Source organism: Sus scrofa, chromosome 12 (genome assembly GCF_000003025.6).
Source record: "Sus scrofa isolate TJ Tabasco breed Duroc chromosome 12, Sscrofa11.1, whole genome shotgun sequence".
Classification (NCBI taxonomy): domain Eukaryota; kingdom Metazoa; phylum Chordata; class Mammalia; order Artiodactyla; family Suidae; genus Sus; species Sus scrofa.
In genome coordinates, this window is record NC_010454.4 from 6846736 (window position 1) to 6861747 (window position 15012).

The 15012-nt window shown below is 56.3% G+C and overlaps 1 protein-coding gene across 9 annotated transcripts in view; it reads right to left on the reverse strand.

The window, feature by feature from the left end:
- Positions 1-15012, reverse strand: part of TTYH2 (tweety family member 2) — a 43143-nt gene that overhangs the window by 8316 nt on the left and 19815 nt on the right. For 6 of the 9 annotated variants that reach the window (XM_013980791.2, XM_021066683.1, XM_021066684.1 and 3 more), the window contains 7 exons: positions 12986-13206; positions 8174-8269; positions 7580-7652; positions 2800-2869; positions 2287-2342; positions 1527-1619; positions 1224-1316 (listed from right to left, as the gene is read on the reverse strand). In XM_013980791.2, the coding sequence (XP_013836245.2) occupies positions 1224-1316; positions 1527-1619; positions 2287-2342; positions 2800-2869; positions 7580-7652; positions 8174-8269; positions 12986-13206 (702 nt within the window). The remainder of the gene's footprint in view (positions 1-1223; positions 1317-1526; positions 1620-2286; positions 2343-2799; positions 2870-7579; positions 7653-8173; positions 8270-12985; positions 13207-15012) is intronic. The other 3 variants (XM_021066687.1, XM_021066686.1, XM_021066685.1) reach the window with 2 other exon arrangements.

Below are 15012 nucleotides of genomic sequence, written 5' to 3' on the forward strand. Positions count from 1 at the left end.
CAACGCCGGGTCCCCAACCCACTCAGCAAGGCCAGGGATCGAACCCGTAACCTCATGGTTCCTAGTCGGATTCGTTAACCACTGAGCCACGACGGGAACTCCCCAGTAAGCTTTACATGGGTTTTTATTTTATTTTTTCACTTATTTTTAAAGTTTTGTTGAAGTATAGTTAATTGACAAGGCTGTGATAATTTCTGCTGTACGCAATTTGTCTTTAAAAAGACTGCTCTGGATGCCGTGCATGAAAGATGAGGGGGCAGGCGAAAGTGGGGACGAGTTAGGAGGCCATGGCCATCACCCGGGGGCACAGCATGGCAGGTGGACCAAGGTAGGAGTTGTGTAGGGTGAGAAGAGAGGATGGAGCAGGATATATTGGGGAGTCTGAGTGTAAGGACTGGCTGAGGGCTTGGATGTGGAGGGGGAGGGAGGATACGGGGGTGACTCCCATGTCCCCAGCTCTGAAGTCAGACTGCCAGGGCCCGAAACCCAAGCACTTGACTTGACGGCTCTGGAATCTTCAGTAAGCTACCTTATAGATCTATAGATAAATACATCTATCCATCTATCAACACACACATACACGTTGCTTATCTATAAAATTTCCCATGAAACAGCATGTATTTCCCAGTATAACTGTGAGGACTAAGTGACATATCAGATGCACAGTTCACAGAACAAGGCTGAACACAGAACCGGGTGCTCAGTAACTGGCCGTCATGATCAATATTATGACTCTTCACTTGAAAGCCACATGGGAGGTGAATGCTGTTGACATACACTGGCTCACTGCTTCAGGGGACAGGGGGTCCCCACATACTCCCAGTGTGTTCTCTGCATTAATGTCTGATATCCCAAGTTCCTAGAGATGACCCTGGCAATGAGATGGGAGGTCCACTTGCAACCCAGGGAGTTGGATGGGTTGACCAGATGGCTGGGAGTCTGGACACCAGGGAGCCGCCTCCCTCACATAGCTCGGGCCCCCCCAGTGCTCTAGAAGTAAAGTGATCCAAGTCTCTCACCCCCACCCCCTGGTACCCTTTCCTGAGTCTCCCGGGCTCAGCTACTGGAGAGAATCTAGAAGCCAGTGCCCAGCTTCCTCCCCACTCCCCAAGCCTGGAGGGAGCCCAGACAATCACTCTCCTAGCCTTTGCTGGCTTCTCCCTGGGAAGATGTAGCCTGCTGGGGTGCCCCCACCCACCCGCCCCTTAGGGCCACCCCAGCACCTTGTGCAGCCCCCGGCAATCCAACATGGCAGTCAGCTGGTGGAGGCTGGACTCAGATGAGTTCAACAGGAGCTGGATTCCAAGCAGATCTTTCTGAAGCAGGAAGAGAGACGCAAACACGCAGACAGAGAGGCAGAGAATGAGCGCTGGGATGGGGAGGGCTTGTGGATAAAATGGGCCAACAGCAGCTGTGCAAAGAGGCCTTTAAAGCCAAAGGAAGGGGCTAGACTGCCGAGGGAAGGAAGGCTTTCTTGTCACAGCCTGGTCCCTGATGTCCTGGCCCGTGGGAAGTGGCTGCCTTACCTCTGCCGTGGGGAAGAGGGGCACCGCAAACTGCAGCAGGCCTGCGACCTGGATCTGCATGCTGGTCAGCGAGCGCTGGAAGACCGTCAGTGCCTGGGCCAGGAGAGACCGCGGTCCCGCGTGAGGTTCGATTCCCAGGCACTCCCACAGCATGTGCTTCCAAGCAGCTCCCTGCACCCGCTCAAATGCAGCTGCCATGACAGCCCCGATTACAGTCCTTCCTGCTTGCAGGAAGTCCCCGCAGTCTTCAGGCTGCCACAGAGCTGCATTGTCTCCTTACTTCTTTTTTTTCTTTTATTTTTTTTGTCTTTTTGCCATTTTCTTGGGCCGCTCTCGCAGCATATGGAGGTTCCCAGGCTAGGGATCGAATTGGAGCTGTAGCCACAGCCTACGCCAGAGCCACAGCAACGCTGGATCCGAGCCACGTCTGCAACCTACACCACAGCTCACGGCAACGCCGGATCCTTAACCCACTGAGCAAGGCCAGGGATTGAACCCGCAACCTCATGGTTCCTAGTCGGATTCGTTAACCACTGTGCCACGACGGGAACTCCTCTCCTTACTTCTTGCTATGCAGTGTCCTAGAGGGACAGCCTTGCCTGGGAGCTTGTGAGACATGCAGTCTTGGGCCCCACCCCTGCCAAGGACCATGATGAAGCAAAGAACACCCAGCCACCTCCACCTTACTGGTCAGTGCTGGGGCTTGGGGTCAAGAGGGAGTGAGCTGACCCCCAAAGAGGCTGGGTGGGCTGGGCCATACCTGCTGGAAGGGGCTGCTTCCGCTCTGACTGCAGTACAGGTAGTAACGGGTCACCTCTGCAAGGCAAAGACACTGGGGTCAGGCAGGAGCTCACGAGTGACCAGGGCCTCGTCCCTGCTCAGCGGCCAAGCTGGGCCCCAAGCTCCCAAAGGAAGCAGCTTCTAAGAAGTGACCCAGAAGGCTGTATAGCCCAGGGAGCTATATCTGATCACTTGTGATGGAACATGATGGAGGATAATGTGAAAACATGTATATATATGCACAGCTGGGTCACTGTACTACACAGCAAAAATTGACAGAATAATGTCTATCAACCATACTAAAAGAATTTTTAAAAATTTAAAAAAATGAGAGAAATGGCCCAGCGGTCCAGCTGGACCTGAAGTATGGGGGTGGGGAGGGAATGGGTAACCACAGAGCAGAAAGGGGTAAGTAGAGGCACCGTCCGGCTGACCGTGGGCCTGGCTTGAGCGTCCCAAGTGGGTCCAACAAGAGAGCCCGAGAGCTGGTTACCTGCGGGGACTTGGCCCTCCGTGATATTCAGGATAAAGGTGTCGGGAGCCACGCAGAAGTCACTGGTGCCCTGAGCCGGGGACAGACGGCAGGGATGGAGGAAAGTCACATGCCAGGCTCTGGGAGGAGCCAAGCACTCCGGGGACCCCGGAGCTGTCCTGGGTGGGCACCAACAGTCGGGAGCCAGCCCCCCACCCCCGCCCCACCCCACCCCGCCCCGGCTCTGATCCTGGCCCAGCCCCTGTCTTGCTCTGGAATTTTTTTTTTTTTTTTCGCTTTCTAGGGCCACACCAGGGGCATATGGATGTTCCCAGGGTAGGGAATAGTAGCTATAGCTATAGCTATAGTAGCTATAGCTGCCAGTCTATGCCACAGCCACAGCAACGCCAGATCCAAGCCGCACCTACAACCTACACCACAGCTCATGGCAATGCCGGATCCTTAACCCACTGAGTGAGGCCAAGGACTGAACCGGCAACCTCATGGTTCCTAGTGGGGTTCGTTTCCTCTGTGCCACCACGGGAACTCCACATACTGTTAACGTGCAACTCTTATTTCTGAATGCCTCTCCTGGGATGGATCTGGGGTGGGGGTGGGGTGTTTGGGGGATTTATTTGCACCACGGCCTGGTTTGCTCAACTCTGTTTTGTTTTTTCTCTTACTGTTATCAAGCCCACACGCTCTGGGTGTCCATGCATGAAGCCTCCCCCAGAATCTCTTTCTAAAGAGCAGCCAGGGGAAGCCTGGTCCTCCAGCCAAATCCTAGGGGCGCATTCCCCAAGGCCTTTTCCTGTTGGTGTCCTGTCCTCCTTCAGGAGGGGTGGCCTCAGGGGCCCAGGCTGGAGCATCATCCATTCATTCACTGAGCTGGAAGTATTTACTGAGTGCCCCTTAGGTGCCATGCACGAGACCTAGTCGCAAGCTGTACCGTGGCACTAGGTGTATCCAGACAGGACTGGGGACAGAAGTACCCCCCCAGATACGGAGCTTCCACAGAGCCACATCTGTGCATGCACACTTGCCCTCACACACAGACAGCCACCTGCTCAGGACCCTGGGAGAAGTGCTTCGTGTGCAAATCACCAGCATACATCGCCAGGAAGTCTGGCTCATGGTTATAAATCAGAGCTGCTGCCCCTGTGGGCCCAGGCATACCCCTGCACCCATCACTGGAGAGGCAGAGAAGGGGGTGAAGCCTGAGGTGGGGGGAGGGAGGCCTTGGGAAAAATCCAGAGCAAGGGCGCCATCTTGGTCTGGGCCACCCCTCCCACAAGTTCGGGATCCAGAGAAGGACAGGAGGCCCCTGGCAGAGGCCCTGCCAGGGATATGGCCTCCCATCCAACTTTACTCCATAGGCCAGGCCTGCTGTCAGGCGGTCAGTGAGGATGCGACATCCTACCAGCAAAGACAAGGGCTGTACGTGCGTACGCACGTGTGCCTGTTCTTCGAGCTCCAGGGTTGGGGCCGGAGGGGCGGGGATGGGGGGGGGTGCCCTGGGCACAGTTGGAGTCACCCCGTGACCCTCCTAGAATGAAAATAAATGTGCAGAAAACTAAGGAATATTGGAGTTCCCGTCATGGCTCTGTGGTTAACGAATCTGACTAGGAACCATGAGGTTTGGGGTTCGATTCCTGGCCCCGCTCAGTGGGTTAAGAATCCGGCATTGCTGTGAGCTGTGGTGTAGGTCACAGATGCAGCTCAGATCTGGCGTTGCTGTGGCTGTGGTGTAGGCCAGCAGCTGTAGCTCCGATTCGACCCCTAGCGTGGGAACCGCCATATGCCGCAGGTCTGGCCCTAAAAAGAAAAAAAAAAAAAAAAAAAAGGGAAAAAGAAAACCAAGGAATATTTACCACGGGGCCTTCCCCCCCGCCGCCCAGGGTTAACCAACCTGTCCCGTCCTACCAACCCTCCCCTCCCACCCTTTTTTTTTTTTTTTTTTTTGGTGTTTTTAGGGTCACACCTGCGGTTATGGAGGTTCCCAGGCTAGGGGTCGAACCGGAGCTGCAGCTGCCGGCCTAGGCCACAGGCACAGATGAGCTGAGTCTGCAACCTACACCACAGCTCACAGCAATGCCAGTTGCTTAACTCACTGAGCAGGGCTAAGGATCAAACCCGTGTCCTCATGGATACTAGTTGGGCTCTTAACCTGCTGACCCACAATGGGAGCTCCCTCAGCAACCCTTTGAGGGCTGTTCTCCTCATTCTCAGGAAACTGAGGTCTGGGAACTTCAGTAACGTTCCTGGGTGTTCCTGCCGGGGTGTGAGTGTGTGTGTGTGTGTAGGGGGAGTGCAGGCCCAGCCAGGGTGTCCCAGAGGCCACACTCCTACTTCCCCACCAGACTCAGTGAAGCGGACCTGCAGCCACCCGCTCTGCACCCGCATCCTCCCACTCCTTGGCCGATTCCCAGAGCCCTGCCTCAGTCAGTGGCGCTCCACGGTCGAGGCTGGGGGGTCCTGCCCTCCCTCCTTCCCCGAGTCCACTCCCCCCATCCCTGGGCGCTTTCTCTCCTCTGGGCCCCGCACCCACCCCTCACCTTCTGTCTTACACCCCTGACTGTAAGACAGCAGGTAGGGCTCAGCTCCTCAATTTCACCACCCTCCCCCTCGTGTTCTCAGGGGCAGTGGTCCTTCCCCAGGGAGGTCCTTTTTGGGAGACCAGGAAGGGAGCGGGTGCAGCTGCAGTGCGGCTCTCAAAAACAAAAACAACCCCCCCCACCGCCCAACAGGCTCGGCGAGCATGGGCAAGGGCCACACAAAAGCTGCCCACAATAGCCTCCAGGGGCCTGGCTCCCTCTGGCCCCCTTCCCATGAAAATGCATCAGGACCTGCAGCCCCGTCAAAGGCCCATTCAGCGCTTCACCCGCTCCCGCTTCATACAAGGGCCTGACTAATCGAATTAGGGCAATGGCCTTTCTCTCCAGTTCCCTGGCATTCGGGGCACGGGGCACTCGGCTAGGAGCTGAAACTGCCTCTGGTTTCCTAGAACACAGAAGCCTGGGGAGAGGGAGAAGTCCCTGCTGGGAGGGAGCTTTCTCCCAAAGTGCAGCCCGTGGTAGCCAGCTGGAAGCCACCGCAGCTTCCAGAAGGCAGAGGCTGCCCGGGGGCAGGATGGGGCCCCGGGAGAGCGCCCCATGTGCAAGTTCCTCTGTGCTCACTTTTGTCCCTGGAGAAGAGGCTGTCGGCCAGGCAGCTGTGCGTGTGGCTCCGGCCAGCAGCCGCTCCCCCCTGGGCCACGTACAGCTCTCCCAGCTCCAGATGACATCAGGGCGCATGTGAGCATGACCCACCCCCCAATTCTGCCCTTCCCTGCACCTGGAGGGGCCCCAGTGCTTGGAACGGTAGGCTCCAGACTGTCCCCTGCTTCCTCTTGTCCAAAGTGGACATTGCATGAGGGGAAAGAGGGGGACAAAACAGGAGATGCCCACCTCCTCCGCCTTCCAGACAAGCTCTGATCAAAGCTGATCCAAGCCAAGCAGAACCAGAGTCTGTTCATTCTGGGGGCATCATGGAGGCTGAAGGGCCAAGGCCAGAGCCACCAGCCAGACCCCAAGTCACCGGGCAGGGCATGCGTTTGGATAGAGGGTTTCCAGTGCGAGCCCCTCTCTTTTCTCCCCGGGTAGAAAGGGCATAATAGATGCAGGTCACATGGTTAATGTGTGGCCCTTAAGTCAGCTAGGGGTTCCCTGAAATCCCCAGGTAAATGCTGCCCCGCTCTACATCACACACGCATGCACAGCACTGCCACTGGGTTGATTCACACCAGGGTGCAACAATCTGTCTGCATGTCCTTCTTGTGCCAGCTGCGACTTCGACTTTGTCCTTAGACTTAGTTGAGAGCAGTTTTCCTGGTATCTACATCCCCAGGCACCTGCACCGCTGAGGGTCACGCAGCCCGACGTCAGCTGAATGAATGAGTGACACAGGCACACAGCTCATCTAGAGCATCAGATCTATTAAAGGCCAAATGTACCTGCATAGAAAACATCCTCCTTACACTCCTAACTGACCTTGTGTGTATTTAGGCTTTTTTCCCTCTTTTTTCTTTTTAGGGCCATTCCTGTGGCATATGCAAGGTCCCAGGCTAGGGCTCGAATCGGAGCTGTAGCCACTGGCCTACACCACAGCCGCAGCAACAATGTGGGATCCGAGCCGTACCTGCAACCTACCGCACAGCTCACGGCAATGCCGGATCCTTAACGGACCGAGAGAGGCCAGGGATGGAATGCAACCTGCGGAGCTACAACGGGAACTCCTGTCTTTGTTTTTTAACATTTTGAGGCACCACCTTCGGAAACACTGTGTTTTAAGATGGTGTGTGAACCCAAGGGCAATGAACGGGACAGGAGGCAAGCAAAATGCCAGCGTCCATGCTCCTGATGCTGGAGAAGCCAGCCCGGGAGTGCGCTTCCCAAGCCAGAGGGCTCCTCCAGCCAGAGGTTCAAGCCCTGGCCACCCCCACCAGCCCCAGGGAGATAGGACCTCGTGCCTTCCTCATCAGCAGTGGCTGGGAGCAGGCCAGCAGGGTGGGCAAGGGATCGGGCTTCAGGCGTCTTAGCTTGGCTCTGCCCCCAGATGCCTCATGATCTGGGGCAAGCCTCTTCCTTTCCCTGGGCCCCGTGTCCCCGTCTGAAGGGTGAGGGCACTGGCATGGATAAGCCAAGTGCCTTCAGTTCTGAGACTCTGGGATTCTAGGTTAGGGACTGAGACTGGGATGCTGGACAGGACACATCAATGTGCTAGCTGGTTGGACCACCCACCACCCCCATGCCCCCCAACTCACCACTGCTGCAGCCGCATCGGCGGCCAGGGACGTCCAGCTGAGGAGCAGGGCCAGCATCCCGCAGCACAGCATCCTAGGAGAGAGGCAGCCGCCGGTGGGATCCAGGCGAAGGTTGGCAGGCGGGGATCCCGTGATGGCTGTCACCCCGCCAACCTTTAGTGCCCTTCCTTTCAGCTACCTGTCCTCCCTGACCCCCCCAGACTCTTGCAGTGGCCCTGAAGGCAGCTTCAGTCTCTGCCCTGACAGGCTGATGGCTGGGGGAAGGGTACAGACTGATGCTCAGAGCACAGGCCCCCAGGCCAGAGACACAGCGGCAGGGGTTCCCATTAAGGAGGCAGTGAGCAGCGCTAGTGCTTCAGCCCCAGGGGTCGTGGGGGAACAGGTGAAAGAAAGCCCAGTCCTTGCTTGGTGTCCAGTCGGTGGCTGCTGGCCCCCTTGGCTGGGAGCTGAGGAGGGGGCAGAAGGTGGCTTCAGGCCACTGCCCCCACCACATCCTCCCGGCCTGGTCAAACCCTCAAGTCTCGCTGATGGTGGCACCGTCACCCCACCGGCTTGGCCAGCTCTTGTCCCAGGCCCAGAGGCAGGGCTACTCACGAGGCCAGGAGGCACCTGGAGCGCTTGGCCAGTCCCAGGCAGGTGAGGAGGCAGATGACCAGGTCCAGGACGAAGAGCAGGAGGTAGGAGAGCCACCTGGGCGGAGGGGGAGGGCAGTCATGGGGAGCCCTGGACCGCTGTCCCATGCCTGCCTGACCCTTTGTGATACCAACTGCCCACAGCCAGCAGCTAAGCAGACCAGACAAGGGGCACCCCTGCCCCCGGACGGGAAGAGCCCAGCGTGCTGGGCAGACAGCTCTTTGGGGCTCTGGTGGCTGCACCCCAGCTTCTGCCTGGACGAGGGAGCCATCCTCCCCACCCCGGCTGAGTGTCTCAGCACTGTCCCCAGAACGTTCCTCAACGGGACATGTGCTACCTCCGCACCGTGTACTCTGTCTGCCAGTATCCGTGCGTGGGCAGAAGAACAAGAAAGGCGGCTGATGCAAGCCAAGAAAGGAACTTCCCCTTCTGATTACTTTGGACCAAGTTTCAACAGCCACATGTAACGAGCAGCCACAATGTGGACACTCGTCTTTTGGCTGCTTCCCAATCGGCATCTCTTTAGACCCTGGTTCCTGCGGCTTCTAGAACTCTTGCACACTGTCAGGGAGGCAAGACCTGACATTTATACCCACGGATCTAGAAAGTCCCTAAGAGGCCCGCTGCTGCTGCTGCTTCTTCTTTTTTGCTTTTTAGGGCTGTACCAGCGGCATATGGAGGTTCCCAGGCTAAGGGTTGAATCAGAGCTACAGCTGCTGGCCCATGTCACAGCCACAGCAACGCCAGATCTGAGCTGCCTCTGTGACCTACACCACAGTTCACGGCAATGCTGGATCCTTAATCCACTGAGCGAGGCCAGGGATCGAACCCGAATCCTCATGGTTACGAGTCAGGTTCGTTACTGCTGAGCCACAACAGGAAGTCTGAGGCCCGCTTCTTTGATGATCGCTCAGCCCGGCCTCCCCTTCCCCACGGTCTCCCCGTCCGTCCCCCAAGAGGTCTGAGATCCACCACTTTGGACATTCAGATTCATCTCAACCAGCTTTTGTGCTGGGCACCAACTTAGCATCAGGGGACACCTGGATGAGTGGGCTCGTTCCCATACCATCAGGAGCTCAGGGTGGGGCAAGGGGGCTCAGGCCAAGACACCCAGGGGACTGTGAGTCTCCAGGCCTCCCAGCCCCTCACTCCTCTGGCTTTTTGGTCCCCTGGGACTGGGGTGATGGGGGAAAGGCAGTCACCTGCCAGCTGAGAGACCTTGGCAAGTGGCTGTACCACCCCTGGCTCCTTGAGCCTCAGTTTCCAAAACCACAAAGGAAGCTGGAACCCTCATCTCCCAAGGCTGGGTGAGGATTAAGCACTTGCTAGATGAAAAGGGCAAGAAGAGGCAGAGGGATTCTGGGGTCCCTGCTTCTCCAAAGCACTGGCTGCTGTGCCCAGGGCACCCGAAGTCCAAGGGTGCCATGAAGATCCCAAGCAAAGTGCCCTCCTTCCTTCCCTTCTGAACAGGTTCCCGAGGCACCCTCACAGCTCAGGGCCAGCTCCTCCCCACCCCGAGCAGCCACTCCCATCTGCCCTGTGCTGGGGCAACCATCTGAGCGGCAGGTGGACAAAGCAGGCAGGGGCCAGAGAGAAGCTTCTCCTATTTCCAACAGAGGGAGGCTTCCAATCCTGACTTGTTTCTATTTTTTCTTTTTTCGTGCCACCTGCAGCACATGGAAGTTCCCAGGCTAGGGGTCAAACCGGAGCTGAAGCCACGAGCCTACACCACAGCCACAGCCACAGTCACATGGGATCCAGGCCTTGTCTGCAACCCACACCATAGCTTGCAGCAATGTCAGATCCGCGATCCCACCAAGCAAGGCCAGGGATTGAACCCGAGTCCTCATGCACACTAGTTGTGTTTGTTACCGCTGAGTCAGGGCGGGAGCTCCCGCATGACTTCTCTTGACACAAAAGCTAAATCAACGCGTGGACCTGTCCTCTCCAGTCATGGTTTTTGCATCACTAATACCATAAGGATGATGAAAAAGAGTCTGGAGTATGGGTAGGGGGTGGGGTGGAGCTGGAAGAGAGCGACCAAGAGGCTCCAAGGGGGAGGGAGTGTGCTGGAGGCCGCCTGGCAGCCTCTTTGTGAACAGAGGCTTAATGCCCAGAAAGGGGCCTAATCAAAATCCTCAACTCCTGCCTGGAGTGGGGGCAGCCACTGCAGCCTCTGGGGTTCCTGGGAATGAATCTGGGGGTGCTGGGGAAAGTGCAGCACCTACTCTCCGCTAGGACGAGGCCCCCAAGGAGCCAGGTTTCTTAGAATCAGCATCAGAGACTGAAAGAGCCTCTGGAACAGCTAGCACTAGGAGCCCATTCTACAGATCGGAAAACTGAGGCCTGTGGGAGAAGAAAGTGTCCTGGGAATTCCAGGCTCTTTCCATTGTCTCTGAGCCTTCCTGTGAGAAACAGAGCCAGCCATTAGGCACTGCACCAACCATTAGGCACCTCTCAAAATCTGGTTTCGTGTTTCAGACCTAAAGGTTTCTAGTTACCTCTCCCTCCTCTGTGTATTAGCAGGAAATCAAGTTAGGATTGCTTCTAACCAACTCTCCACGATTGTGTTTCAACGTCCTCTCTCTGCATTTACGCCTCGTGTTGTACGGGGTTCCTGGAAACAGCTCTTCGAGGCAGATGCGTTTTCCCAGAGGAGCCAGGGGAAGGCCTGGGGATGTGTTTCTAACTGAGAACTTGGCTCCCACCGTGGCGGAGGCCCTTACTCCCGCCGCTCCTCCCACATCCGGCCTCCATCCAAGTGCTGGCTTTGTTACACCCTTTGTAAGCCTCCTGGCTTTTTAACTGCCTCCAGGACTGAGCCGGGCCTTGTGTAAAAGTACTACTAAGTATTCGCTTAGCTGGATGGCTATGCTCTAGAACCATCTGGAAAGCAAAAATGGGGAGGCTGTGCAGAGGAGACCCAGCCCATAAGGCCGGTTAGATCATGAAGAATCAAATGAAGCTTTTGTTCTGCAGCAGCTCAGGCGAGGGAGGGAGGGAGCAAAGAGCAGACGAGGCGAAGGGCCAGAACATTTTGCCAACGTTCAGAAGCCACAGGTGCTAACCTTGGACTAGACCCGAACAACGGGTGGGGGTTGGGGATGTGGGTTCCAGGGGACCCCCTCGATCACCCACACTGAAATAGATACCACGCAATTGTTAGCACCCTTAACCCTTTCAAAAATAATTTCGGAGTTCCTGCCATGGCTCAGCGGATTAAAAGCCCAACTAGGATCCATGAGGATGCAGGTTCGATCCCCGACCTTGCTCAGTGGGTTAAGGAGCCGGTGTTGCTGTGGCTGCAGCTCCAATTCGACCCCTAGCCTGGGAACTTCCATGTGCTGCAACTGTGGCTGTACAAAGAAAAAAAAATCTTAAAAAATAAGCCTTCTGATATAGACAAAAGCATACATTCTCATTTCAGCATGGTCATTCTCCACCTGCCCACGTTCGCGGCTACGGCCGCTCAGGGAGACTGCAAAGGCGGGGTCAAGACGGATACCTGCTTTCCCTGACAAAGACTTTGAAGGCTCAGGCCATGAATGACTCCCACATCATGGGACTCATCAGATGCCTCTGGGGTCACAGGTCCCAGCCGGTCCTTAGAGCTGGCAGTTTCTTTTGGTCACTTGGGAGAAAGGCACTTTGGGACATAAGCCAAAAAAAAAATTGGGGAAGTTGCATCTGTCATATCTGGGAAGGCAGGGGCTGGAGCCTTGGGGTGGGGGAGGGATAAGGAGTGACGTCTGGAGCTGGGGGGCCCACCAGCTCCCCCTTGTCAGGGCCCGGCCATCTCTTACCCCAGGGAAGGGGAGGAGAGGCTTGGATGGGAGGTCTCTGGCCAGAGGCCACCAGGAGCATTTTCTCTGGATCAGTATTAGTTCAGCCCGGGGCGGGGCTTTCTCATAAAGGGGAAATGAATCCATAGTACATTGTGCAACGTTAGGGTAAAGACTCTGACCTTGGCTGAGGCTTGAAGAGGAGGCAACGAACTGGAGAGGGGGTGGGGCACCCAAAGAGCAGATACCGGCTCCCCAGCACCTCCTCCCTGCCAGGCGCCCTCCCCTGGGGGCACAAGGATCTATATGCCAGGAGTTCGTGCCACCCTTTGGTTGGGAGCCGCGCAAAGCCTCCTTTCCATGGCTCTGCCCAGCGTAAGCTTCACCAGACCCCGTGCATGGAGGGAGGTGGCTGGTCCCTGGCCAGCTGGCCTGGGTTCAATGTCTTCATCTGGGATGGGGTCTGGGTGATGGGGAGGCAGGGGAGATGTTAACAAAACCCCAAAGATTAGATAATGCAGGTATGAGTCTACATCCCTGATACAGGGAAGGCGGGGGTGGTGCCTTGTAGCCCCCATCACTCTGGCGGGGGCATCCCTGGGCTTGCTAAGGAGTTGCCCAGTGGGGAGGTGCCGTGCAGGCAAAGAGGCCTCCATCTCCCTGACCTCCTGCATCTCTGGTGCAGGAAATCCCATCCCCAAAGCCCCAGCAGATGAGGGACCCTTAAACTACCTGTGCATCACCCAGGCCAGCCACCAAGAATGCTGGTCCCAGAGGGGCCCCTGCTGTGTGCGGAGATCTTGGCACATCCCTGCCCCTCTCTAGGGCTCAGTGCCTGCCTGGACGAGCAGGCTGTACTACGGGCCCACCCACCAGCTCTCAAGTCCTCTGATTCAGCCAATGGCTTACTATGACCTTGGGTGGCACTTTCCCTCCTGAGCCCCAAGATGCTGACTTGGATGAAGGGAGCTGGAGCAGCCGGGCCCCTCACCTGTAGTACTCCACGTAGCCAGTCTGGTCAGCCAGTTCGGTCAGCTGCATGGTGACCTCCCTCCACGCGGGCACCCCTGCCATCTGGACAAGGATACTGCCCGCCATCTGCTGTATGAACTTTAGCGTCTGGAGGTAATCACCCCGAGCGGCAAAGATCTCACTGAGCCGGGCCAGGTGCTGCTCCAGGTCCACCTTCATCCTCTGGGTGGTTCCGGACACCTGGGGGGGCGGGGCTTGTGAGTTGGAGGGGCCTTGGGTGGGCGGAAGCCTCTGCCTGACTCTGGAGAATGGCTTGGCCTTGAACACGTGCCCCAAGCCCTGAAGGCAGAGGATCCAGACAGCAAAGGATGGATGCCAGAGGCTCCCACCACCCACCTAACCCGAGGGTCCCTCCATCCAGGGGACAGGCCCGACCTGGCCTTAACCGGGCCCTGGGCTCCAACACCCAGAGCCTCACTATAAAGACAGACCCAGAAGGAGGAGCAAACAAGAGAAGCCTTTTTTTTTTTTTTTTTTTTTTGCTTTTTGCTTTTTTAGGACGGAACCTGCTGCACGGATGTGGAAGTTCCCAGGCTAGGGGTCGAATCAGAGCTGCAGCTGCCACCTACACCACAGCCACAGCAATGCAGCATCTGGCAACACCCGATCCTTAACCCACTGAGTGAGGCCAGGGATCGAACCCACATTCTCATGGATACTAACCAGGTTTGTAACCCGCTGAGCCATACCAGGAACTCCCAGAGAAGCCATTTTTCTTCCTTGAAGATTCTCTTAAAACTTTCAACACTTTGGACGATGGATTCTCATTTAGGGTGAGGAATAAAATGTTTAAACCCAAGAGTCCCTCTGCTACCTGACCTTTGGCTCCTGCAATCGGCTTTCTCAGCATCTCACAAGAGAAAGGCTCTGTTGTCAAGCAACAGCTCACAGCCTCCTGAACACGAGCGAGGGCAGAACAATGGAACTTTGAATTAATGCAGGCAGACCCGATCCTGCCTCCCTCTGAACAGCCTGGACACGTGACAGGAGGAGGAAACTGGTGCTTTCTGTGTGTGCTCATCCCAACCCCCCTATCTCCCCTCTGTCCTGCCTGGAGTTGAGTGGACCTTGAAGCAAGCATCTTTCTTTTCTTTCTTTCTTTTTTTTTTTTTTAGGGCCATACCCGCGGCACATGGAGGTTCCCAGGCTAGGGGTTGAATCGGAGCTGCAGCTGCCGGCCTGTGCCACAGCAACGGCAACATCAGATCCGAGCTGCATCTTCGACCTACACCGAAGCTTGTGGCAACACTGGATCCTTAACCCATTGAGTGAGGCCAGGGATTGAACCTGCATCCTCATGGATAGTAGTCAAGTTCTCAACCTGCTGAGCCACAATGAGAACTCCGGAAGCATCTTTCTATTCAAAAGTGGAGCAGGAAGTAAACAGCAATTAGCTTCCAATAAAGGATTTCAGATGCTCAAAAAAAAAAAAAAAAAAAAAAAGTGGAGGGAGAAGGACAAGGGCAGTGACTGTCCTGGGCTCATAAACAAGGGCCACAGGTATTGGAAAGGTGCCTCTCAACTGCCAGGATGCAGGGTTCTGGCAGGGCCCACGGACATAGCCCGGGAACCCTAAGCCTGTCCCCCCGAAGCTTGTTCCGAGCCTGGGTATGGGCAGTGAGGGGAAGAAGGGCTGGGGTGCTTGGAAATCATCAGGCGAAAGCAACAAGCACAACCGGCTGGGAACGGGGAGTGTGTGCTGACCCTCCGGGCAGCCTTCGGCTCCCTCTGGTCTGGAAGGAAGCTAAGGAAGGCTTAGGAGTTCTGAGGCAAGGCCATCAGACACCATTCCTGGCAGCAAACGCTGTTCCCCCGCGTTAGGGGGCCTGGATGCAGCTTTGTGGCTTTTTACATCTGTGCTAGGCTGTGAGTTCCTAGTTCCAGAGAAGAGAATGGCCCCCTTTGTTTCATTTTATTTTTTCAGGGTCAGAGGTTTTTCCTTTTTCGGACTTGTTCCTGGTTCTTAGAAGCGGACTAAGGACTAAG